The sequence below is a fragment of the Oculina patagonica genome, chromosome 1 (assembly GCF_052425735.1).
Source record: "Oculina patagonica isolate OP01 chromosome 1, crgOcupat, whole genome shotgun sequence".
NCBI lineage: Eukaryota > Metazoa > Cnidaria > Anthozoa > Scleractinia > Oculinidae > Oculina > Oculina patagonica.
The window spans coordinates 23,469,690-23,497,319 of NC_135758.1; the positions used below are offsets into that span (position 1 = coordinate 23,469,690).

General features: G+C 38.4%; 1 protein-coding gene across 1 annotated transcript; it reads right to left on the reverse strand.

The window, feature by feature from the left end:
- Positions 1 to 357: 357 nt before the first annotated feature.
- Positions 358 to 26,557, reverse strand: LOC144661710 (DIS3-like exonuclease 1). Its single transcript, XM_078522526.1, has 31 exons — positions 26,341 to 26,557; positions 26,189 to 26,244; positions 25,996 to 26,073; positions 24,972 to 25,123; positions 24,329 to 24,410; positions 23,458 to 23,602; positions 22,567 to 22,637; positions 21,948 to 22,021; positions 21,596 to 21,661; positions 20,908 to 21,002; positions 19,827 to 19,948; positions 17,684 to 17,716; positions 14,949 to 15,028; positions 14,211 to 14,444; positions 13,628 to 13,696; positions 13,280 to 13,378; positions 12,603 to 12,695; positions 11,854 to 11,956; positions 11,324 to 11,421; positions 9,821 to 9,897; positions 9,431 to 9,510; positions 7,583 to 7,678; positions 7,404 to 7,489; positions 6,545 to 6,611; positions 5,885 to 6,034; positions 5,024 to 5,128; positions 4,226 to 4,368; positions 3,529 to 3,620; positions 2,392 to 2,474; positions 2,163 to 2,312; positions 358 to 2,048 (listed from the first exon to the last, which is right to left on the reverse strand). Exons 1-31 carry the CDS (start codon positions 26,465 to 26,467, stop codon positions 1,881 to 1,883), a joined length of 3,174 nt encoding a protein of 1,057 aa, XP_078378652.1. The 5' UTR covers positions 26,468 to 26,557; the 3' UTR covers positions 358 to 1,880.
- Positions 26,558 to 27,630: the final 1,073 nt, after the last annotated feature.

The following is a 27,630-nucleotide window of genomic DNA, read 5'->3' on the forward strand; positions in this document are numbered from 1 at the left end:
AACGATGGTTCTTTCAGTAAATTTCATTCTCAAGGTAAGTGGCTTGTGTATGATGCAAGGTTCAGTGCAAAACGATGCGAAGAGGTTGACATACGATGATATTATCAGCAGGTGATATCTGACTCTGTAGCAAGACTCGTGTTTAAACAAATCGGACCCCGCTATGGGGTTGTCGATTTTGTTAACCACTTATATGATTTATTTACAGACCGAATATTAATTGGACTTCACTAAGTCCTATCACCATTACTTATAACTTACGTCTTTTATAAACTGATGTAACTGGCTATCGAAAAAAATTCAAGACAGCGTCCACAAGATGGAAATCTTAGATCAATCAGAATTTTTATATAAATTTGATACAAAAAGGAAGTTTACAGGACGAGGAATAGCTCAGTAAGAATCTGCAAAAAACGAAATTGACATGTTAATTTTAATCACGTTTTGCCAAACTACATTCATAATTTATCTCGCCTTTCACAGTAGATTTTTATTGTTTAATTTCTAGTAATTTATAACCAGGATTCACCCAGATATTTTGTGGACTAAAGTTTAACAACAGCTTACATATTTCACAATAAAATGCTGGTAATAAGCCCGGAATTACTGGGATTATACAACGTCGTAACATGTTTTGGGTGGAAGGTTCCAGGTTCAAGTCCTCCATTTATAATTATTTTATTGCAACTTATTTATTACCCAAACGTTATTTACAGGATTTATTTAAAAAAATATCTCAAGTCGTTGCCGGTGAACTCCGGAGAGTCCGGGTTCAAGTCCTCCATTTTGTTAACCTTTCCATAAGTTGCAACTTAGTTATTGCCCATACGTTATTTACAGAATTTATTCATATAGGTGGCGCCACGACTGAGCGGTCGTGGCGCTGGAGGAGAAAATCCGGGGGTCCGGAGTTATTGCCCATGCATTATTTACAGGATTAATTTAAATGAACATTCTAGAGGTGGCGCCACGACCGAGTGGTCGTGGCGGTTGAGGAAAAATCCGGAGGTTCCAGAGTCCTTCACTTTGTCCACCCATACATAATGTTGCAACTTAGTTATTGTCCATACGTTATTTGCAAGATTTTAAAAAAAGCAAAATTCTAGAGGTGGCGCCCCGACTGAGTGGTCATGGCGTTGGAGGTGAAATCCGGAGTTTCCAGGTTCAAGTCCTCCATTTTCCATTTTGTCCACCCATACATAATGTCGCAACCTAGTTATTATCTATACGTTATTTACAGGATTTATTCAAATAAAAAATTCTGTAGGTGGCTCTACCACTGAGTGGTCATGGCCCTGGAGGAGAAATCCGGAGGTTCCGGTTTCAAGTCCTCCATCATGACCTATAGTTGAAGTTGTAACAAGGCAATGGCAAGTCAGCCTCAAACTAGTTGGGATTGTTATTAAGTCAATGTTACGTTTACAATATGTGTTTGCTCAATCACTTTACACAACAGCCATGTTGATGTTAATACCCAACTAGTCACCCTCAAACAAGTTGGAGTTGTCAATGGAGGTGGTGTTGCCTAGTGATCAAGGCGCTGGATTTGAAATCTGGAGGTCCCGGTTCAAATTCTCCCGTCTGTCACTGGATGGATTTGTGTTTGGTTGTCCCAAATTCAACTCCTCCACGCTTTGTATATCGCCAACTGATCAGCCTCCCACCAATTGAGATTTTTAACAAGTTCTGTTTATTTGCAATTTTTGTTTGGGCATGTATTCAAGGGCCACCATGTAACTTCTGGTTCACCAGCAATTGTGTTAACCCTATAAAAGTTTTTTTTATATATAGTGTGTCCCCAATTAGCAACGCAGCTCTATTCATTTAAATCGCAAAAGATAACGTATTTTTTGCATTCTTCTATGAAACCACACGTGTGATTATCCGTCATCGTCTCTCAGGGACATTTCTCTGAAGAATTCCATAAGACAGTAGAAGCTCACACTTTCATGTGTTTGGCCGAACTCTGATTTGAGTTTGGCAAAGTCGCCATCAAGTCCTTGCGTTCCAACGCTTTTATGTTCTTCCACTCGACTTGACTTCACCTCCTGACAAAAGAAACCTTAAATCATTAACAAGGTGCTAAAAATTGCTACATATTTTTTTCGAAAAATTGACAAAATACGTTGCTCCCCAGAATCTGGCATAAACGGTACATGTACCTTCACAAGCTCGCTTCTCTTCATTTTATGTGAAACGTCATCTTGTGAGGCCATTTCACTCAGTGGAGGACTCTGTCTCGTTTCCAAAGACAGCAGTTCCAGTTTGAGAGACGGAGCATGCGCACGGGACTTGGCGACCGATATTCTTACCTTGAAACGAAACAAATACAGAATTTTTTTTATAAACAGGTCAAACTGGATAACATGTACACAGTGAGGTTAAACAAACCTGAATATGGTCAAACAATCGAAAGTCGAAGGATCCAGCAGAATTTCTGACCGTCGCGTGATATTCGTGACGAGAAAGCGATCCTGTGAAATACGAAAGCAACGTTAAAAGCTTGCATCTTGAAAACCATTTCTGGGTGCGCTCAACTGATGAGTATCTGATTACGCTCTGTGTCTACTTACTTTGTCGAGCATAACGATATTTCCTAACAAGAAATGAATTGGCTGTAAAGAAAATAACATTTTCTTTACACTATGTAATGGTTGGCAAAAAAATGGGACTACCACATAGACTATATTGTTAAAAAAGCGAACAAAAGACTCTTTTCTCTAAGGATACTAAAGCAATGCGGTGCCACGCCGGTAGCATTAGCCAAAGTATTTGTTACAATAGTGCGTCCTATTTTAGAATATGCCGCCCCTGTCTGGCAGAACATTCCTGACTTTTTAGATAATAACATTGAGAGAGTCCAGAAGAGAGCCATGTTTATTATTTGTCCTTCCCTCGACTACAACGAGGCATTAAAGCTGCCCGGCCTCACTTCATTGAGAGAACGGCGCCAACATCTTTGCCGGCAGTATGTCTGTAAACTTCAAGATGTAAATAGCCCTCTTCATTTTCTTTTGCCTCGACGTGAGGAGATTGTACATAACTACGACTTAAGATCCGGCACAAGTCGAAGCACCATCAAACCTCGCAGAACGAAGCGTTCTCAGGCCTTCGTCACTTTTCGATATTACACCTCGAACTAGCTTGTTTATAATAGAACCTTTTATTGTATATATATTGAAATTTTTATATTTATAGTTTATATTTATACCTTAGCTTGTTTTTTACTCTGTAATTCAGTTATTAATACTGCAATGAGTGTCTATTAAACATTACATTTATTTAATTAATCATGATGAAAAAGGGCAACACCAAGGCAACAGTAAACACAATTAATACATGTATACTTGTACGCGGTTAAATGCATGCGAGCAAATCACGATTGGTTTTGGTTTTACTTCTGATTGGTTTAGAAAGTGGCGTGAGCTTTTAAACCAATCACTTATCATAGTAATGCAAAACCAAGGCAAACTCGAATTACTTTTGACACTCAAGTGAAAAGCACTCTATAAATCTAGATTTCCTTACCCGGGCCGAAAATGACTGAATCCTCTTTTACGTGAGTAGTGACTACTTGTCCTGTTTTGTCCTTTAGATAGACTGGGCCCTTTAAGCCGTAACTGAAAAGCAAGGAGGGAGAACGACTGTTTATGATAATCATAGTTCCTGCATGAGAACACGTCGACAACAGATCAGGTAGCAACTGCCTCGAACGTGTAATTATTTACCAGTTACTACATGGTAAAGGAGCTGCTTTAGGGATAAGGGTCGGGTAGCAGCCCTCGCACGGTCTCACATGAATGGCTCACTACTCTTCGAGAGAACAATAGAACAAACAACAGGAAAAACGCACATAGCCCCCAAAGCAATGGTTACTGCAACGCAAGGGGACCAGTAGAATTACAAGCTTACGAGAGCTGCTACACTACTGGCGGATGGCAATTCTTGGAAAAAGTTAGCTTATTTTTTTCTACATCATTGAGATTTTATTTATTTGAAGATATTTCTGTACATCGCAAAATGACTTTAGACACCGCGGCGTAGTGTCCTATACAGCCTTTTTTTTTACTCGTCCTGCAACGCTCCCTCCTCAACAGGGCGCGTTGCGTGTAGAGCCCAAACAATGGCTGTATAGGAGATTAACCGTAGCATAGCTCCTCTAAACGAGTTATTTCTCAGGTGTGTTTGTTGATCTTATTTTTTGGACTGTGTTATTTATTATTACCGTGGAACAAACACAAGAACGCCATTCGCTCTGAGATTAAAAATAACAGCGTCACAGTTCCGTCTCTCGTCATCTTCAGGCAAGTCTTGAAAAAACAAGCTTTGAAAAAGATCAACAGATTCCTTCTGGGCATTCTGGGCAGCCTAAAGAAAAAAATTATTAATACAGAAATAACATCAAAGAATTGGACACTAAATGCACACATCCAAAGGTGTAATCAGTTTTGACATACACTTCTGGCTAGGTGTGCAAACACGAAGGCCAAAGCCGCAGATGCTATTTGTAGTCAGCGTTTGGCAATTGCTATCAGGCACACCTGATGAAGTTCAGATTCCTTTTTTAAATCACAGTGGAACCCCATCTTTATACAACCACATCACTATTACGACCATTTTTATTTGCTCCGAACAAAACCTTAGGCAGTCAGGTTCTTTATTCAAGAACCGCCCAATATACGACCAGGTTTTGGTGGCCTGATGGTGGTTGGGTCAGATATGTCCAGATTGAACGATAATGAGATGCACGCTCCCCATGACAGGCATCACAAAGTGTCCTCATTAATTAAAGTTCACCAAAACACACCGAAATCTGTCAAATATGAAGTAATATTGAAATGCCAAATAACATAGTCAAACATGAAGTACTTATTAAACAATACTTGCGTTCAATCCTGGACATAAGTGGGTTGGGTGGACGGGGTTCTACTGTACAAATAAAATATGTACACATATATCTAAAACCACATGTGAGTAGATCCAAATCTTATTTGTTAAGGTCCATAGATAAGAGAAGTCATACCCTGTGCTTAATATTGATATGATGGCAAGTCTCTTGAAGTCCTTTGTTGTTTGGGAGCTGAGCAACATCGTCATTTTCAACAGCAGCCATCAAGAGTCTGTGAACCTGTTGAAAACATAAACACATTCCATTTAGAAATAGCATACAGTCGCAGATTCGGATTCAGAGAACATTTTTTAAATTCTCACACTGTTTACAAATTATAAGGCACAAAAATTAACGGATTATTGTAATAACACATTTGACAAGAAGGGGAATATAAAAGAAAACTAACAAAACATACAGGCAGAGACCAGTGTAACTCACCCTTAAACCCGGCGTTAATGCAGTGGCTATTCCAAATATCTTTGAAGACAATTTTCTCTTCTTATTTTAAGCCAATTCAATTCTCTTTATATTGCCGAAACGTCGGAGCAGTTTTATTTTTTTACCGCCGTTTAGCGTCATTTTGGAACTTTAACAATTATTTATAACAGGAGATCCTTCCTTTAAACACATACTTTCCATAACAGCTACATAAAAATAAAAAAACTTGTTTCTTGAAAGGTTTTTATTTCTGGCCGTTTTACGCACCGTTGGTTTCAGTCGCAGATTAAAAAAAAGTGATCACGTAATGGTGAGTTGGATGACATGTGATCGATAAAACTTCAAGGAATGCACGCTCAAGGTGCACCTTTTTCTTGCCAACTCCTGTAGGGAAAGATGCTTCGCAGAAGTATCAAAGTTTTGTGAGTTTTTTTTTTTCAGTTGTGTCAAACATTTAATTCGGATGTTGAGCCAGCGACCAAAACCAAAGGTGAGTGAGACGGCCTAAAAAGACGCCGTTTTAACAGACATCAGTGATCAATAGTATCCACTTACAATAACATCAGCGTATCTCCTAATCGGGGACGTGAAATGCGTGTAGTGATCCAAGGCGAGACCATAATGAAAGAAGTGTTCCGGCGATAGTGAACCAGTCGAGAAGTAGAGTGCATTTGACATGGCTTGAGTTGCAAGAGAACGGATCAGCTACACAAACAGATAATATTTATTAGTATTATCGATAAAAATGAATAATACGGCAGTATTATTAGTATTAGTGTTGGTTTAGTAGCGGCATGCGGCTTGAACTGATTGAAACACAAGCAAGAAATTCTAAACCAAATGGCAAATTCTCTTCTCACTTGATAACAAAAACATCAGAGATGAAAGAGCACCCCGTCGCCCACATTACATGTAGTTGACCCAAGCATGGAGAACACTTAAGAAAATAGATTCAGTCGTGAACATTTCAATTTCAATTCCTTGTCAACAGAATATTCTTAATTAGTTGATATAGTCAGCTTGAATTTCACATCCTTTTATTTCTAACAAGTTTGACTTTGACACCCTCTTTTTGCCTAAAGTTGTCAATAAAAACTATCCAATTATCCCCCGGGCGCGAGAATTGCAAAACGGCACAATCTCTCTTCTAAAAGTGAAAGTACTCAAACCCAGCATTTCAAAGGAAAGAGTAAACCCTTATCAAAGATTGCATACCTTGTTAAAGTTGGGATCTTGTGGATCAACACATTCATCCAGCGAGTCTGCCAGAGCTTTATTAGAACTACAATGATTAAAAGAAAAGAAAAAAAACTGAAGATAGTAAGCAAATGAGGCAGTACAACAATGTCTTTACTGCGCATTAAATTAAGTACTCAACAGCGTCAACTAATGGATGATAACATATTTAAATTATTTTAAAAAAGGGCTGAAGGGATATATTTGAGGTTCGTAAGGTATGAAATCTGGGTCTCTTACATCAAGTTTATACATAAACCACAATTTCAAAGTATTTATCATCCTTTTTTCTAACAATTGAGTGATTTTACGCATAAATAAGCGAGCAATAAAGCAATTAAATAATCAAGTAAGCAGGACATGTAGGTGGGTGGGTGGGTGGGTAGGTGTGTAGGTAGGTAGTAGGGAGGTAGGTAGGTAGTTATGTAGGTGGGTAGGTAGGTACAGTAGGTAGGGAGGGAGGGAGGTAGGTAGGTAGGTAGGAAGGTAGGTAGGTAGGTAGGTAGGTAGGTAGGAAGGTAGGTAGGTAGGTAGGTAGGTAGGTAGGTAAGTAGGGAGGGAGAAAGGTAGATCTGGGTAGGTAGATATTTCTAAGGAGGTAAGGAGGTTGGTAAATAGGGAGAGAGGGTGGAAGGTAGTGAGGGAGGTAGCTAGGAAGGAAAACTTGTACGTACAGAAGCAGATAATAAATGTAACCCTATGGCATTCAGGAGCAGATAATGAAGGCAAGATATATAGAATTAATTATCGGAAAAGGCAAAAGGACAGATTCTGAATGTACTTTATTTCAACAATTTGTCCGTGGATATCACAATATTAGTGTTATCCATCGATATACCTCGTGTCAATAGAAAATCCTTTGGAGGCCGCACAGTGCATGAGATTTGTAAAGTGTTGTTTCCTTGGTAACGGGTGATGACGCAGCTAGAAGTAACAATTAAACTCTTGTTAGACTCAGCACATTATTGTAGTGAAGAATTCTCTAGCAAGGTTTATGAAACAACGATGGCATCTTACCAGAGCTGCGCTAGGAAAAGATTCAGAAATTTTCTTCGCAACCCAATGATTCGCAAATATCATACACTCTGCAACGGTTTCGTGTATTTCTAATGGCTAAAAAGAAAAAGAATAACCAGATTTTGCATTTAGTACTAGTATAATCTTTGTCCTTATAATTTGATTTGGGGCTGGGTGGAGTTACATATTACCACAAAAATATATGCATAAACACGATATTTCATGTATTTCATGGGTTAACAACTGTCTTCCTTTTAATTTATATTTCAGCATTCAAACGAAGTCAAGAAGAACATACTGATGTTCCTTGACAGAAAGTTAACGCTTTGCTCTTTTAAACGTTTGATGAAAGCCTTTCGTGTGGTCTTCGATGGTTCATCCATTATACCTGTGTCAACTTCAAGTTGATAATTAAGGAAACGTTTCACTGACAAAGCACAACAATTTCTTCAGATAACATGAGTTCCATGCGGAACTCACCACCCAAATAGACATAATAATCTACCAAGATCTAACAAGAGTTCAATAAGGAACTCCCCACCCAAGTAAGACATAATAATCTAGCAGGACGTCAATATGTTGCCCTCAGATAACATGAGTTCCATAAGGAACTCGTAGCCCAAGTAAGACATAATAATCTACCTCCAGGTCAATATGCTGCCCTCAGATAACATGAGTTCCATAAGGAACTCACAACCCAAGTAAGACATAATAATCTACCACGACGTCAATATGCTGCCCTCAGATAACATGAGTTCCATAAGAAACTCACAACCCAAGCAAGACATAATAATCGACCTCCAGGTCAATATGCTGCCCTCAGATAACATGAGTTCCATAAGAAACTCACCACCCAAGCAAGACATAATAATCTACCACGAGGTCAATTTGCTGCCCTCAGATAATTTGAGTTCCACGAGGAACTTACAACCCGAGTAAGACATAATAATCTATCACGAGGTCAATATGCTGCCCTCAGATAACATGAGTTCCATAAGGAACTCACCACCCAAGCAAGACATAATAATCTACCTCCAGGTCAATATGCTGCCCTCAGATAACATGAGTTCCATAAGGAACTCACAACCCAAGCAAGACATAATAATCTACCACGAGGTCAATTTGCTGCCCTCAGATAACATGAGTTCCATAAGGAACTCACCACTCAAACAAGACATAATAATCTACCACACGGTCAATATGCTGCCCTCAGATAACATGAGTTCCATAAGGAACTCACAACCCAAACAAGACATAATAATCTACCACGAGGTCAATATGCTGCCCTCAGATAACATGAGTTCCACGAGGAACTTACAACCCAAGTAAGACATAATAATCTACCACGAGGTCAATATGCTGCCCTCAGATAACATGAGTTCCATAAGGAACTCACAACCCAAGCAAGACATAATAACCTACCACGAGGTCAATTTGCTGCCCTCAGATAACATGAGTTCCATAAGGAACTCACCACTCAAACAAGACATAATAATCTACCACACGGTCAATATGCTGCCCTCAGATAATATGAGTTTCACGAGGAACTCACAACCCAAGTAAGACATAATAATCTACCACAAGGTCAATATGCTGCCCTCAGATAACATGAGTTCCATAAGGAATTCACAACCCAAGACATAATAATCTACCACGAGGTCAATATGCTGCCCTCAGAAAACATGAGTTCCATAAGGAACTCACAACCCAAGTAAGACATAATAATCTAGCACGAGGTCAATATGCTGCTCTCAGATAACATGAGTTCCATAAGGAACTCACCACTTTTTTTGTGTCACTTTTTTCCTTAGTAAAAAATTACATGCAAAACGTAAATATCCATTTCACCTTTTTAGGAATTAAATCCTTTATGTCTTTCTTTTCGTCCAATTGGACTTGAACCTCTACACCTTCTAGCTCCAGGGCGCCTGCAAATAAACGCCAGATAAGTACTAGATAAAAATTGCACTAACCAGCATAAAATCAAAACCTTACTGAAAATATAAAACAAAATGTTCATTTACTTTAACGTATTATTCAGGGCTTCATGCGTTGTTTTCTCCATTATTTTCTCCACATTTTTGTTTCGATTTACCGTATCTATTACGGCTGAAACAAGGGGTTACGATTCCACATTTCCTCTACAATATCTTCCACGTTGTGTTTAACATTTAGAAAAGCTTTGAAGGCATCGCACACATCTCATTGTAATCTAGTTACAGTAGAATATAGTGTTACCATGAATAGTTCTTCTTGCTTTTATCACTCTAGCGATGTCCATAAGTTTTAACACTGTCTTACGGATTTCAGACAACCTTAAAATAAACAAAGTAACCTTTGTAACTAAGTCAATAGTAATTTCCAACAATGTATATAAACATGGAAAAATTCTTTCTTCGAAGTTCTTAGTATAATTTTATAAATATTAGAGATATGAGATGAGAAGGTAACACACATAGGTAGCATGTACATGTAGGTATCACTGTGCCCTACTACATATATGTTATTCACCAGCCGGGAGGTCCGTATTGGGAAAAACTGTACTCGAGGTCTTGGATACCGAGTTCCAAGACCGAGGGCACAGTTTTTCCCAATATGGACCGACCTAGGCTGGTGAATAACATTTTTATTTTTTTTTTCTACTTTATTTGTTTTAAAAGAAACCTAGAAAGATTGTGTCACAATGTTGAGTCGATCGACGGGTTAGCAAGAGTCTAAAAGGCTGTTTGTAATTTAGTTCACAGAAGGTTCAGCACATTAAATTTACACTGAAAAGATTCAATTTAAGAAATTGAAGTAGTAAATATATCATAAATGTAAAATTGAGCCAAAGCATTATCACTAACAAAACTAAACGTCGATTCCGGCTTCCCGATGAATGTTTTGATAAAGAACTCTGTTCGCAGGACATTAAGTTCGAGAATTTCTCTGACTAAAAATACTATCTGACTGAAAGACAGTTTCGGTAAAGCTATACACACTTGTATTTAACGAATTAATAAGCTCTACGTTGATCCCAGCATAATTTCTTTGTGATAAACAGTGCGAAAGAGAAGCTGAATGAAATGCGTAGTTTGGACGTACGGCACAATATTGCGAGAATTATTTTGGCTGTTTTTAATTAACAAATATCATTTTCTTGAATGATGGCAACTAGTGTTTTGTTTTGGTAAAAAAGTGGCCGATAAAAAGACAGTTTAACTACAAATTGAAGTTTAAAACCGGCGCAGCGATTGCGAAATGCACAAACAACCACAACAAACTATGAAACTAGAACTTGATTTTGTCGATAAAGAAATAAATACTCGCCTTTAGAAGAACTTCGAGGCCTTTAATTCCACTTCTATTCTGTCTTTTCACATTTTAAAACAGTTGGTGAGCGGCTATTTTGATTTTGCAGAGCAAATCTTTCATGTGTTCGTTCGTACAACGCTGCAAAATGATTTCGCGCGGAAAGTGCACTCAACGATTCATCTCGCAACGGATACCGCCCGCTGTGAGCGGGCCGGATTGGAGAATACCGCCCGCTCCCGGAACCAATCAAATCGCAGGATTTGTAGAATACCGCCCGCTCACGAACAAAGAAAAAAACAAAGCACATTATCATCTTTTTTACTGATACATAATTACCAAGCACCACTACTACAAATATGAACAAGTAAGGTTATTTCGTACTACTCTTTACGGGTACTGAAGCAGTGCTTCATTTTTAACTCCAAGTTTACTTTTTTTCGAACAGACCTTTTGGATGCGATTTTCCGTTCCACATTCTGTAATTCCGGAATATCTTTAATGAGATCCTCCTCACTGGTCTCTCCATCAGCAACAGCTTGCGCTGCCTTCAAAAATTAAAGTCCTTTTACAGTATGTCCAGAGCAGAATCAATTCACTTCAAACCTTTGGTTCTGTCTGCATGACAAAACGAGGCCTGGTACAAGTCCACCGAATGAAAATGGTTCATTTTGTGCAGTTACACAATCGTTTACGTGCAGAGTAAATCTCATTTCCAGATGAAAGGTTTTGCATGAGGCCTCAGTTTGAAATAGCAGTCAAGGCAGTTTGAAATAGCAAAAGGCATATTCTTTACAACAGCACAGTGTAGTCCCCCAACGTAATATGCACCGTTCATTTCACTTCATGGCATGGATGTTACTAAGAATGCAAATATCTTGGACAGGATACGCCGAGGCATGGAACAATATAAACATTACGTTTCATTTTAAGAGTAGAACGTAGAAAACTGAAATGGACTACAAACATATTGTACTGACCTCATAGAACAGTTTGTAGGAGGAGCGAATAACAGTTCGACCAAACCACGTCTTGACGACATTGTAATCTGAGTCCAAAACCCAAAGAACACTTACAGCGTATCTAAGCGCAAATGAAGACAAGTGACTTTAGCTCTAAATTTAGTCCAACTGTAAGCAAAATTCAAAACTCAACTCCTGTTTTTGCTGGTCGAGAGATTGGTAATAAGTGGAAAGTGCCAGTATTTCTACTACACTGCTGGAACATACAAATGTACGTCTGAAGGGGATAAGGTTATGTGACCCGTACACTGTCCTATGTTGTCCACTTTTACTGACTAGTTCCAACCAGCCCACCCTTTGATTTCAGTTTGTGCACACATGGCCACAATGCTAGCCAAACAGGCTTTGTAGTATGGACAAGCTGTGCCAACATTAAAGGCCACTCAGACTGTTTTGAAGGCGGGTGCTTTGCCGCAAGTGCACCCTCTGACCTCTATCTTTTTGTACGTGCACCATCGCCAGGAATAAATAATGATAGGAATAAAGAAAAATCGTCGTTAACTTTACACGAAAAATGATCCCGCTTAAGTTCTTGCTCTGATAAAATCATAAACCTAACACGCTAGGTCTTCGGCAGTGCTTGCAAGGTATCAATGGTGACCCTCCTGTTTTGTTCTCAGTAATAGCTTCAAGTGATTTTGTACAATAATACCAACAATGTCTCTCTTTTAATGTAACTACTGTTAACCGAAAGAGTGGGGGTTTACCTGTCGACACCTCCAATCAGTGAACACAGATCAGCGCTAAGCACTTCTGGTAACATGTCAAATCTTCGGTCGGCCAGATATACTGTAGTAGATCTGTTAACAAACAAAACAAACAAGTTTTTGCTATGTGTTGTGCTAGCGCCATGCTCATTTATCCCAAGATTTACAAGATTACCGATGGTCAGACAGGTGGCTTACATATTCTCTTTTAAGATGGGACTTTGAGGAAAAAGCGTGCTTACTGCACACCATTTTTTTTTTTAAATAACGTGTACTTCCTGACCATAACCTTTCCCAAGAAACAAAGTAAATTGCGTTTCGTAAGTGTAAATCCGGTTTTGTCTTCATTACCGTGGAGTGCAGTACAAGCAGCTGTGGCCTGAGGGGAAAGAGAAGATACACGTATGCAAGCCAACACATTTTGATGACTGATTTTCCATCTTTTATTTTCGAAAAGAAACACGCATACAGGAGAAAAATTCCATGTTATTATTTCACCATGCTATGCCTCGCACTTAAAACAAAACTCCCGATTTCTCGAACCAATTTTCATTTCCCTTGGATAGTACTTCTCTGTAATTATGCCCCTATTTTTCGTTTCCCCTGGAGGTTCGTTTAATCGGGATACTACTTAGTGTAGGTGCAGATTTGCGACAGTGAAAAAACTGTGTACGTACCTGGACTTGGCTTCAGCGTCTGTTAATGAGCCTGGTCTAACAAAGTGAGACACATCTGCTATGTGAACACCAAGCTCAATTTGGCCACGTTTCAGTAATCTGAAGATAGGAAAGATCATTTAATTACAAGGAGCCAAGATAAATGAGTTTTACAAATACACATGTGAAATACTGGTTACATGTGGATTGAGAATAGAATAACCTTGCTTGGTAATAAAGTGGTTGCTTTTTTTACAGTAGCGAGTGAAGAGTTAAAAGAATTATGTGCTTGACAATATACATGTAAAATATAAAGACGGCATGTTATTGCCTTACAGGTGCATTGTCAAGAAGATGGGAGATATTTACCTTACAGATAGGGTGTCATCAACATCCTCACATCCTTTTGGGTCAATGCTGAAGATTAAGTGTGATTTTCTGCAAAGACGCAAACAAAAACACCAGTCATTAAAGAACACACGCGGCTGTAAAATGGCGGCAGTCAACTACGATAAATAGAACTAAAAATAACTCAAAACAGAGTACCTCAGAAAGACCAAGCTAACTAATACACTGTGATGCAGCTCTTTCTATTTTAGGCCGTTTGCTTCTTTTCTGTGGCACAATTTCGCTTTAATTCATGATTTAGCCAGTGAGGGTTTCAAAGCCAAAGCACCTGTAATTGTTGTTTTCTTTTTTTAATGCACAGATAATAAAGCAACCAGTGCACAAACAAAAGTTTGACGTAAGCATTAAATCTGTGGTAGGGCTAAGTGTCTGCATTATGGAGGAGTTCGTCTTACTGAGGTAGAAATTGTACTCGAATTCCGGTTTCTCTAGGATTGTGAACCTTAGAGGTGTCATTATGATGTAGGTGTTCATAAGGAGAGGCTCGACTGTACTAGAAATACGATGTATACACGTACAAGATTTCCTGTTTGGTAGACCTCACCGTAAATCCCTTCTTTTTGCTATTTCTTCTTCTGACATTATCCAGGGGCTCTCAACAGCGTTACTGGGAAGCTCCTTGAGCTGCGCCTCTGTGAAAGATGGTGCTGCTAACGAGTGCTCTACCATCAAAGCTTGAATCTCTGTTTCGAGGTCACCAATTGGGCCCAGTGAACGAACAAAATGGCCGTTTGGGTACACAGAGTCTACCTCCCAGTGATCAATCCGCACTACAATTCTGTGAGAAGTGAAGAGAATGTCAAGGGTTAGTATCCTTTCTTTAACAGTAATATACATGTATGGACCTAATATTACACAGTCAATTAACCATTCAAACAAGCAGTGAATGCCACGATGTCATTTTTGAGATGTTGTACAAAACTTCCTTCAAATCAACGGAATTTTTTTTTTAAGAAGGAAAACAACAAACTGCAAAGGAACATGAATGGTTAAAAGGTTTTTTTTGAAAGGTTCTTTGCGCATAATGTAAAACATTAGTTTTGAGCTACTTTTCAGTTTACAAAATTTCCTGCGTGTTGCTTTGTGGTTCTCTTCAGTGATACCTGCAAAGTACCTTTTCTCAGGGGTGTAAGTTAGGTACATTGAAACACCTAGATGAATGAAGGCTATCAAGATTGCAGCTGACAGGGTGGCTTGGAGGTCTTGGTTTAAAGAAAAACTTCTTTACAAGGGCATATTATGTTGCTAACTATTAGGACAGAAAGAATAAGTTTATACATGCCTTTGATCTCGCAAGCTGTCGACTTGTCGTGTACTGATTCGTATCTTTGGTATACGGTAGTCCCATGGAACAACGATGACCTGAATGAAACATAAGTATGTAAGCTCACCTTAAGACTGGCCAATACAAACACAAAAAAGAGCTTACAGGCTGTAGCTAGCTTCGAGCTTACAGAGATCAATTTCAACAAAGTTTGCTCTGATTAAAAATTATTTGATAAAAGTTGACACTGGCTTAAAATATGTACAGGACGTTTCGGCTACTGCTGTAGCCTTCTTCAGCAATATGTAAATTTAAAACGGCGTCCCTGGTGTTATAGGAATAAAAACTAAAAAATGCAGAAAAAGGTGACAAGGAATGTACTGAATAAAAATTGGGGGTGGAATTCTAAAAATGCGACTAAAAAGGATAGAATAGGGGGTGGTATGCAATTAAAAATTGTTAAGTTTCTTATAAATGTTTGGGAATGCTACGTGTTCATTAATAGCGTTTCCATCTCGGACTGAGTGCCACGCTTCGAGGAAAAGTCTTTGTCTCCAAACTGAAGACCGGTCGATAATGTCAACATTTTCCAGATCAATTTCATGATCGTTGAGCAAATGGTGTTCGGCCAATAGGGAATTTCTGTCCATTGTTGTTATCGCTTTAGCATGTTCTTTGATGCGTGTTTTGAGTGCGCGCGAGGTCTGGCCAATGTAAACACACGCACAGTCTTTGCATTTGATTTTATATACAACACCTTTCGACGACTCTTCGCTGATTTTATCTTTGGGTTTTTTTTTCTCAAAATATTGGCGATGGAACGGATGGGCTTGTGAGCCACTTTGACGTTAAAACCTTTGAGAACTCTTGAGATTCTTTCAGAAAAACCCTTGGCGTACGGTAGAACAACCAAACCTCGCTGTTCAACAACGACAGTCATGTGTGTCTGAAAAAAGAATTTGTAGATGAATTTCATTCGCACCTAAACTCGATTAACCAGCACATCAAATTCACCATCGAAGTGGAAACAGAAGGTTCAATCGCTTTCTTGGACACTAAGACAACGAGGCAAGTGGATGGTTCGATAGCCGTTTCTGTTTTATACAGAAAAGCCACTCATACCGACCGCTATCTAGACTTCAATTCATACCACCATACGCAACATAAACACTCTGTTGTACGCACTCTTATGGATCGGGCTAAGAACATCCCATCCACTGAGGAGGAAGTGTCATCTGAATCTAAACGTGTATTGAAAGCGCTGGCAGCGAATAATTATCCTATCAATTTTATTCGTAATGGTCGTCAATCCAATGCCGAACAAAAAAGTGGTGCCAACGTTGTTGAACAGCGAGGTTTGGTTGTTCTACCGTACGCCAAGGGTTTTTCTGAAAGAATCTCAAGAGTTCTCAAAGGTTTTAACGTCAAAGTGGCTCACAAGCCCATCCGTTCCATCGCCAATATTTTGAGAAAAAAAAACCCAAAGATAAAATCAGCGAAGAGTCGTCGAAAGGTGTTGTATATAAAATCAAATGCAAAGACTGTGCGTGTGTTTACATTGGCCAGACCTCGCGCGCACTCAAAACACGCATCAAAGAACATGCTAAAGCGACAACAACAATGGACAGAAATTCCCTATTGGCCGAACACCATTTGCTCAACGATCATGAAATTGATCTGGAAAATGTTGACATTATCGACCGGTCTTCAGTTTGGAGACAAAGACTTTTCCTCGAAGCGTGGCACTCAGTCCGAGATGGAAACGCTATTAATGAACACGTAGCATTCCCAAACATTTATAAGAAACTTAACAATTTTTAATTGCATACCACCCCCTATTCTATCCTTTTTAGTCGCATTTTTAGAATTCCACCCCCAATTTTTATTCAGTACATTCCTTGTCACCTTCTTCTGCATTTTTTAGTTTTTATTCCTATAACACCAGGGACGCCGTTTTAAATTTACATATTGCTGAAGAAGGCTACAGCAGTAGCCGAAACGTCCTGTACATATTTTAAGCCAGTGTCAACTTTTATCAAATAATTTTTAATCTTATCATGCCTGGCTACAAACCAGATATTTTTAAAGTTTGCTCTTCCCTGGAATAAGTAAAACTTCGAGGTATATGTAAGGAAACGCTGTATTGTACAGATTTTGGTAATTTTTAACCAAGTTCGAGTGAGCTGTCTGTAAAAAGGAGTCAATAATATAATTATTGGAAAAATTTATGAGCGTAGACTGTTCAAATAATTCATTTTAGGGGTATGGGTGAAGTTTAGTACCACTGGGACCAAGTGAACTGTCTGTTATAACTCTTCAATACAGTACAGCTCAGAGATAAGAGAACCAAAATCTGCGTTAAAAAAAATGTTAAAAAATCAGCTGTGGATACAACTACCCCTTGTTTGCTACCTTACAATTATAATTTTCATTATACAAGTAAACTGTTATCTTATATAATTTACAAACTAAGGTTTAGAAACTGGCCAATTCTCGCTGTATGGAGTACGTTGTTGCGCACATTAATTTTTGTTTTATATAACAAATGGTCAACAAATATGTTGTTGTGAAAAGTTCGGATTATATAAATACATGTATCAAAAACGCTTATTCACTCAGTGAAAAATGTATTTTTTGCATAACGTCGTTTTTGTATGAAATGTTTCGTTGAGTGGAAGTTTCTTAGTGCATATTATGCGGATGTAAATGACGCCCACAGTTTGACAGGTCATTAACCGAACAAAAATCTGTACCTTTCCAGCTGTTTTTCTTGTTCCCTGGGTTTCCTGTAAATTTTAAACAGACAATCATTTAAATCTAGTGGTTGTTAAAGTGCCACTATGATCACATTTTCGATTTCCATTTTTTTACATTTTCGTGTACAATAAGACTTTCTTACTCACCTTGCCAATTTTCAATCCATTACGAACATCAGAAGTCGTTTTATTTTAACGTGTATTTCCGATAATTTACGGCCGCCATAAAACAACCTTGTTTCAAGGATTGGTTGCGAATAGGGAGAAAATGACAAAAATGCAAAATTGCAAAATACCTCACGGGTTGAAATTATAATAACAATATGTATTGAAACTCACGCGAAAAGCAACAAAAACTTTGGGCTTGTTTTTCGTGCAATTTTCTATGCTGATTGTTATTCTAATTTCAACCCGTGAGGTATTTGAGCCTTTTGACGTCATGATCATAGTGGCACTTTAAATTGTAAAAAAATAATCATCAAGGGCAAATAAGAGCCAAACGTTTGGTACATGTAGCTGTACACATACTATACTAGAAAAACAAACAAACAAACGTCATTAAGACCTCAGGACAAGGTCCATGGATTCGCGCACTGTAGGTTGGGTGCATTGATTGATGAGACTAAACAATCCGATTTGAGACTTGCAGATGCAGCCGCAGTTCTTGCAGACGAATTGTTCCTCGTTTTAGGGATTTTGAGACTTCGCAACTGGCCTTCCTCTTCTCTTTTTTTACCTCTGTTACACGAGTAATGTTGCGTTCAGGCCTAGGTCCTAACGAGTTAGTACAGTTCTATCGTACCTGCATTCGCCCTATCACTGAATATGCCTGTCCAGTTTTCAATGAAAGTCTACCTGCGTATCTTTCTCGTGAGCTAGAAGCAGTGCAAAAGAGGGCGATGCGCATCATTTTTCCGTTTTTTACGTATGAAGAAGCGCTCGACAAGGCAAGTCTAGTCACTCTGTCAGGTCGAAGACAAGCCCTGACGGACAAATTGTTTAACAACATTTTAGAGAACAATGACAGTAGGCTGAGGAATTTACTGCCCCCACGGAATCTTAGTAGTTATAACCTCAGAAAGTCACGCCAGTTTAACCCTGTTTTTAAGACTAATAGATTTAGAAATAGTTTTATTGTCTCTAATGTACTTAAGTTTGGATTTTAATCACTCTTGTATAGTTCTTTAAATATTTTTACATTTTATCGTTAGTTTTTATAGCTTTATAAATTTGTAAATATGACATAATTCAACCTTTTAGGTTGCGAAGTTGTATTAATAAACTATCTATCTATCTATCTATCTATCTCTATCTTCTCCAGCTAGGAGTGCCTTACGCTTTTCTGCTCTCCAGATCTCTGTCACTAGCCAGTGCCTCCCACGTCTCTATGTTCAAGCCGGTGGATTTCATGTCGCTTTTGCACAAATCCTTACAACGAAGTTAACTATATAAACAATAACCTCCACTTGGCGCAAAAATATGCACTGATATTTGTCCACTAACATCATCTGTTCCGAGAAGTGAACAGTTTCAGTTTTCGATAGCGAAGCTCGAGGAAACCTGTGATGTTCGAGGAACAGATAATGTCCAATGACAAAATTTAAATCTGTGCACTTTTTGGAAGCCAAATGGAGGCCGTTTATTTTGAGAGACCCTTGACAGCGTTAGCTATATTTAGTCTGTAAGTTCGAAAACTATGCATATCACTTGGGGGATATCATCTAATAATCCCCAGTTTTGGCTGCATCATCTGCAGTGTTTAGACCAATGGTGCACTCTCAACATATTTCATGGATTAGAGCAGTTTTCAATTAAGTGTCGTAAAACCAAAACCAAAGTAATTACTCTAGCCAATCACAAAGGACACAGACAATCGAGTGAACCAATCAAAACTCGAAGCAATTACATGTAGTTGGCACGAAGCGCGGGAAAACGTGCGGGAGCGAGTCACAATTGGTTTTGGTTTTACTCCTGATTGGCCGAGAAAGTGGCGTGAAATTTTTAAACCAATCACTAAGCGTAGTGAACGCAAAACCAAAGCAAACGCAAATTACTTTCGACACTCAAGTGAAAACCGCTCTATAAAGCTGTATAATACACAGAGATTAAGATATCACAGTAGATGAACATGTACATGTACCTCATTCTCAGCAAAACTTGCCACATAATCTCTCCAATTTCTTTGAAGTACTCCAACAACACGACCAGTTGGCATGACATCACTTTGCTCTTCGCCAGGCAATTCTCCCTGTGAAGACAGCCCTGCAATACAAAGTAATGTTCACTAGCTTATTGTTATTTATTTTCGCGGGATTTAATTTTCGCGATTTTCGAAAAATTGCGAAATTAAAGACCCGCGAAAAAAGGTTCTAGCGAAAAAAAAAACGACGCGAACTTTAATACCCTTCAATATAATTCGTTATGATTAATCAACGTTGCCGTCAGTTTACTACATAATTATCTTGGTACAGTCGTCAAACTAGCTCTACTTTTGTTAAAAACTAAGGAACATGTCAAACTGTTTTAAGCCGGTTTCGTTTTGATATGTTTTTGTTCAGTGTCATTGAAAACAATGGCTGTGGAAAAAGCAAATTAGTTGTGCCAAATTTGAGACTTACTGGCCACTTTGAGACTTTTCGCCAAATCGCAAAATTTAAGTCCCGCGAAATATTCCCGTTCCAGTTTCGCGAAATTAAGTTCCCGCGAAAATAAGTAACAATAAGGTGGTACGGTTTTCACTTGAGAATCAAAAGTAATTTCCGTTTGCTTTGGTTTTGCATTACTTTGCTTAGTGATTGGATTTAAGTTGTTACACCACTCATCCAATCAAGTAAAACCAAAACCAATCGTGGGTCAAACCCACACGTTTTCCCACGCTTACCCCTACATGTAGCTACATCAGTTTTACTTCGAGTTTTGATGCAAATCCTAGAGATGTCGTTCATACATGTAGTTCGATATCGATGTCTTCATCATCATTGCGGTCAACCATGTTGGCATTGTTGGTCTCTTCAATGTTCAAGTCAAGCAAGAAACTAAATTGCGGGACTTTACTCTGTGGAGCGTTTCCCGTTTCAGGGGAGGCGTTTATTAGATACAAGGCGTTTATTTGAGAGTGGGCATTTATTAGATCATTTACGGTAAACAATTCTTATGAGATATTAATGACTTTTGTTTATTACCAGTCTTTCAGAATAAGCACTGCGCATAAATCACTTTACCTTCATCTTTGTTCTTGATAGAAATTGATCTGCCTTTCCATTGTGATTTGTGAAGTAATTCTACCACTACAATATCACCATGTACTGCTCGGTTTCTGTAAGAATAAAAAAATTGTTTTTAGTTAATGTTAGTAACAAATTTGTACAAGATTTAGTACCCAAACTTGCCTAGTCACTTTGCATAAATGGCGTCAGTATTTGAATAACAATACTTATACATCCAAGGCCTCACATTCACGTAAAAAATCCTTTGTCTTGAAACATTAATACAAGGCTAAGGATGTACAAAGTATGTTAAGTTATTCAAATTTGGGTGGCATTTATTCAAAGCGTCTATTCACGAAGACATGAGCATAGACTGATACCAAGAAAAGGTGAAAGAAAAACAAAACAGTGTTCCAGATAAGTGAAGGGTCTGAAAAAGAAATGTACAAATTAACATTAAGTTTGTTCCCTGTACTGTTGGAACTCATAGTTCATCTCTCAATTTGATGGTCAGTTGGACAGGTGACATAGAAGAAAGAAAATCATCAGCTGTACTTGTACAGGTATCCCACAACTTTTAGAACTAGCTACTGTAAATTGGTAGCATGTGCTGGTCAGAAAAAAGAACAACATTTCAAGCTGGATACTGAAAGGATCAAGCTATATGTTTGTCGAGTGTACATGTACATGTAACTGTGTTTACCTGTTCACCATGCCAGATATTAAGACATCAGAGTCTAATGAGTCTTTGTTGTTTGAAATTCCCTCCCTATGAAAAAAAAAAAATTAAAAAAAAAATTACAAATATATAGCAATTTAAGCAACATTAATGATCTCAATCACACTAACAAAACTACAAGTACATGCGTGCCAACGACACAATAGTGAAAATTTGGTGCAAAATTGGTATCAATTTGATTGGCTATCACTTCCGCCTTCTTCCGAGAATGCAAATCAAGATTATGATGCAATTGCGGTCCATACTTTTATGGGGAAACTAGCCACTTTGAATGGAAACTGTCCTGGCTGCGGCTACTAATCAACACAAAACCTACCCTGACTTTTGAACAAATGCCTCATCTTGTGCACAATGTTTGTTGACATTAAGACATCCTTGAAGGAACCGACCCTACACAATGCACAATGGTGTTATTCATTTAAAATGTACTTTAAATTTGTAAATAAATTAGTGGATATTACTCAATATTATTGGCAATAACTATAAGTGGCCATATTTAGCACAAATTAATTACTGGCAATGTATTAAATTAGTGGATTTTTTGAAATGATATCCTAAATTTACATGTATTAAAAAATGGATTTTTTCAATAACTTTTTAAGAGTTTTACCTAAGGGTCTTGTTAATAACTACATTATACAGGTACATTACATTGTATATACATGTAAGGTTGATGGAAGGGGAGTTGGAATTATTAATTTGCTCAATAAACCTGTGTATGTTAGCAGTTTTTCCAGAAGCATATCATTCTGTAGGTTGTTTCTCAATCAGTGACAATAAAATTGCCGAAACATCCAATTTTTCCAAAAAGTTTTCTGTTACCAGATGTGAAGATGTGGAGGCATCTTGTTGCTGCCCTACATGGCACACGGCATAATGGGCATGAGTAAGTGACATGTAAGTTCTAGATATAGGGAGCACTCAACTCAACTCACAGCTTTAATTCCAGCTTCCAAAACCTCTATGGGTAAGTACTCAAGATACTCCTTTGTTGCTGCCTCTTTGGCTAAAGAGCCAAAACATTAGGTCAATTTTAACAAAATGTAATGTAGTTGTTATCAGCTTGACAAATAAAACAAAAGAAAATTTATATAAACTGTACAAGATCACCAATTCCTGAAAAAAATCACAAGGTTGTCTAAATAATAAGGTTTTATTCTAAGCCATTTTCATCCCCAGAGCCACTTGTTGCTCTTAGCCGGCTGAGCCTGGGCCGAGGAACAAGTGGCTCTGGGGACACATGATTTGATTGGATAGATCTTTAACAAAGGAGATTTAAATTTGGCAAGTCAAATCAAACGTTTTAAAATCCCTTTGTTGTAAGGGATTTTTCTATATGGTTGATTTGATTGGCTAAATTTAAATTCTCTTTGTTAAAAATCTAGCCAATCAAATCATGTATCCCCAGAGCCACTTGTTCCTTATGCCCCAGGCTCAGCCGGCTAAGAGGGGCAAGCAGCTCTGGGGACGAGAATGATTCTACACAAAACACAAAATTAGTCAGAATTTTGAAAGGAACAAATGAATGGTTGAAAATAAAAAGAATATTCTTTTTTATGTATTTCAGAGACTTGTTTTCATACAAATTGTAGATTGTATTGCACATTTCTTAATGGCATGGTATCTAGAGTGCAAGGCCCAGTTGTTCAAAGGGTGGCTATAAGGCTATCCACTGGATAAATTGCTATCCAGTGGAAAATTGTTGACAAAACATACTGGGCTATCCACCAGATAGCGATTTATCTGGTGGATAGCGTTATCCATCTTTCAAACAACTAGCGCCAGTACGGCACTTCAAGCAGATTTTCTTTTCGGTAACAATTTACCTGATTCGTTTACTTCAGCATTTACAGCAGCCAGTGAATAGTAAAGTTCCAGAACAGTTTGAATGGTTGGGTAAAAGTTGGTAAGGTAGTCCTCAGTACTCATGACAAATACTCCAACACTCTTGTTTCCGTAATCTGCCACAATCTGTCAACACAGAACAAACAACATTCATGCATACATAAAATACTTTTTTCTAATTCACACCTGTAAACCTAATATTTTTTATTTTCCCTTCTTTCGAAATAAATGATTTATATTATAATTACGTCACTAATAAAAATAGACAAGTACATGTATGCAACTGTCTGCTTAATAAATTAATTACCGGTATACAATATTTCACTTACCGAACATCTAGGCTTAACAATGTTTTCTGTACTGCACAGTTAAGAAGGGGAAGTGTGGTGTCCTACACCTAATGGTTAGTGTGCCAGACTCTAAAGCGGTCTAGGTTTGAGCCTTGACCAGGGACACTGTGCTGTGTTTCTGGGCAAGACAGTCAGTGTAACTCTCACAGTGCCTCTCTCCATCCAGGTGTATTAATGGGTACCAGTAAATTAAATGCTCTAGGGGTACATGTGTTATACTGTAATGGACAAGCAAACTGGAAAATATGTAGTTCTGTGAAGAAATACCTGCAGAAAGTTGCATACATGTACATGTACAAATCTACTTGTCTATTTTTTTTTCATGGCCAAAAGCATATTACATATTGTATAATACAAACTATAGCTATCCATTTGTATTATACAACTTTCTGCTGAAAAACCTCTTTTTGTTCTGAATAATTACAAGAACATGTACAGAGCACTTGAAATTGTCCCATAATGATATTGGAACAAGATGTTCATGAATACATGTACTATATACCTGTTGGTCTTCTGTTATTATGACAAGGGGCACTACTTGGTTTACATGGTTATGGTACCAGACAGCACCAGCATAAACACATCTGCAAAGAAGACACCAACAGCTCACCACATGTGATACAATGCTTTTGAGTGGTATATGGTGAAACTCCCTCAAGGGTCTTGCTGCTTTTTTAGCACACACATGAATGATTATCCAGGGCTACATTGTAAGGGTCATAGAAATATGTGGTACATTGTTTAATACAATCATGTATGTAATTTTCATCAGTCATGAGAGTACATGTACATGAATCATATTCAGTTATTGTATACCATGTACATGTACATTGTAACATTATAATTCCAAAAAATAATAAGCCCTGGGCCTATAAAATCATTTGTTTAATGTCACTTTCAGGTGGACTTCTACTATTTTCTGTTGTGGGGGGAAGGATAGGCTCGATTTCTGCCGTATACTCGGGTCCGGTCTTCGCTCCTCCCTGAGAGAGCTTTTGGGGGGATGACCGCGGGCTCATTTTCCCGAAAAAGCGGCTGGAAAGGGGAAGGAGGCTATTTTTGGAATTTTATCATGGAAAATGATTGAACACTGCAGTATTAGAAAGGAAAAGAAGAGTGACTTTTCTGATTCGAAAGTTAATCACCTCCACCGCCAGTTTTCTAAAGGTTCTCCTGGTTCCCGAGGGACATATGCTCCATCACAGAACTCATTGCTGAATATGATGCATTGTTGCCTGTTATCATTTACAAGATTTTTGAGCTGAGAATAAAGCTTTCTTCCTCCCTGATGCTGAATCTGAAAGAAAGCAACGGCAAAGCATCGGTTTTACACAGATATCCCAGTTTCATCATCATAAAACAAGTGATACATGAGAATAAATAAAATAATTTACATTTTTTAAACTAGCGTTCAAGAAATACATTAAAGGTTGTTGTTGTTAGGGCCATTCCAAAAAAATTTCAAAATTTCAAAATTTTTAACCCTAACCCTAACCCTAACCCCCCCCCCCCCCCGTTAACGAATTTTTCTTAAAGGGAACCTCTGTTCTTGAGGCAAGTTGACGTTGAGTTGTTTGAAATAATGCCTAAACTACAAATTTTACAGGACAGGGGAGAAACAACATTTAATAACAACCGTAAACGGAAAAGATTATGGCTTTTAAATTTCCCGCTCGGCACCATTTTGGAATTTATGACGTCAGTGCGTTGCCCAATTGTTTCACACAAAAGAACCTCTGCTTTCTAATAATAGCGGCAACGCAGTGACGTCATAAAATTCAAAATGGCGGCGCGCGGGAAATTTAAAAGCACAAAAATTGACAAATCAAAGGCCCAGTATTCTAATGAAAAAACGAATCCGCGACTTTAAACAACCAAAACGATTTTAGACTGTGGTAAACTTATTATTTTGACCAGAACTGTTTTACAGTCGAGGTTCCCTTTAAGAGGTCTAAAATTTGTCGGCACTTGTTTCTTTCTGAGGGGGTAAGTAAAAATGAGCAAAAAGTGGTCTTTTTTCTGATGGGGTTAAGAAAGAATCGGGTTTTTCTGAGGGGGGCATCATGTCAGCACTTTGATCTCTTTTTCTTAGGGGGTAAATGTTGACTTACCTCGTCAACAGGGAGGGTGTGGATATAAAATGGAATGGCCCTTAAGCGGTGCACTTACAAAATTGACAACTGTTTGAAAGAAAATGACTCCTTGAATTTCAGCATTCTCGAATATTTCCATGAACAGCTTTGAAACCTGCAATTATAAAACCACAGAATTAGAAAAGTTGTTGTTGTATTGTAGATGTATGGCTCCGTAAAAATTACGCTTCAAGTTTTACCAATTTGTTTACATGTGTCATTCAGCTCACCTGACAGTCTGGCACAACATAATGTATCAGTGACGAAGAAAGCTGGTTTCCATTTCCTGTATTACAATATACACACACATTTGTGACGATAAGCAATGCCCAAAGTAGTAAAACAAAGCGAATGTTAAATCATAACACAGCCCATGCCTTACCTTGTTCGCACACAGAACAAACTTCGCTGTGACAAGGAACATCCTTTCGGAGGTAGTGTTCCCGCACAACATCCAGGAGTCGGCCATTTTTTGTTTTTAGCCTTAGCAGCTTATTTGTTTTTATCATATTTCTATGTTCGTGGCAGGAGAACACTGGAAGTTTGCAAAAGAAGTGCTACACAACAATCCGAAACCGGCGCCATTTTGTTAACTTCGATTGCTTATCCGCGGGCTCAATTTTAGATTTCTCGTACCCAGAGTGTCACGGTCGACCGTTCAGTAGATCACGGTGACCGATCACCGAATGCGCATTGGTCAAAATTGTGGTGACGTAGTACAGCGGTTTTCACTTGAGTGTCGAAAGTAATTACCGTTTGCATTGGTTTTGCATTACTACGCTCAGTTACTTGCTCAAAAAACTTCTCAGCCAATCAGATGTAAAGCCAAAACGCTCAAGCACGTTTTCCCGCGCTTCGTGCCGGCTTGGTGTACTTGCTTCGAGTTTTCATTGGTTTACTGGATTGTCTGTGTCCTTTGTAATTGGCCAGTGTGATTACCTTGGTTTTTGGTTTTGGACTAGTTTTCAAATGAGTGTCGTTAAACCAAAGCCAAATTAATTACTCTGGCCAATCACTAACCTGAGTATCAGGCCTTCCTAAGGGGAGTGGGGCGGGGCCCGGGGGGGCGTTCGCGCTCCTACCTTTTCTCCCTACCCCTTAGAAAAGCCTGATACTCAGGTTAGCCAATCACAAGGTACCCAGACATTTCAGTGAGCCGATCGAAACTCGCAGCAAATACATACAGCCGGCACTTAGCGCGGAAAAACGTGCGTGATCAAGTCACGGATTGGTTTTGGCTTTTGTTCTGATTGGCTTAGAAAAAAAAACCAATCATTAAGCGTAGTAATGCAAAACAAAAACAAAAGCAAATTACTTTCGACACTCAAGTGAATATCATGCTACAACACTCAATTGAAAACTGCTCTATTATACATTTGACCCCTTAAAATCCGACCTAATTTGACTAGTTATCACCAAGAAATTAAATCATGGTACATGGCATGGTACTTTACTCAACCAGATTGATCGACTTTCTTTTGAACTGAGATTTTCCATAGTAGCTATTAAGCACGGTGTTTGTTCATGATACTCTCAGAGCAGAGTACGGCGGGTTAAGCGCCATTTTACATGGAAACGATGCGCGAGTCAAAAAAATCTCATGTTTATAAACTGCTCATGCAATAAAAACGCTCGACATGGAGAAAGTCCAATTAATATCTTGCTTTGAGTT

Coding starts and splice junctions, on each gene's coding strand:
- LOC144661710 (XM_078522526.1), bottom strand. CDS start 26,467: ATGATAAAAACAAATAAGCTGCTAAGGCTAAAAACAAAAAATGGCCGA. Junction 14,445..14,948: donor GACAGCTTGCGAGATCAAAG/GCATGTATAAAC, acceptor CACTTCTCACAG/AATTGTAGTGCGGATTGATC. Junction 13,379..13,627: donor GATGACACCCTATCTGTAAG/GTAAATATCTCC, acceptor TCCTATCTTCAG/ATTACTGAAACGTGGCCAAA.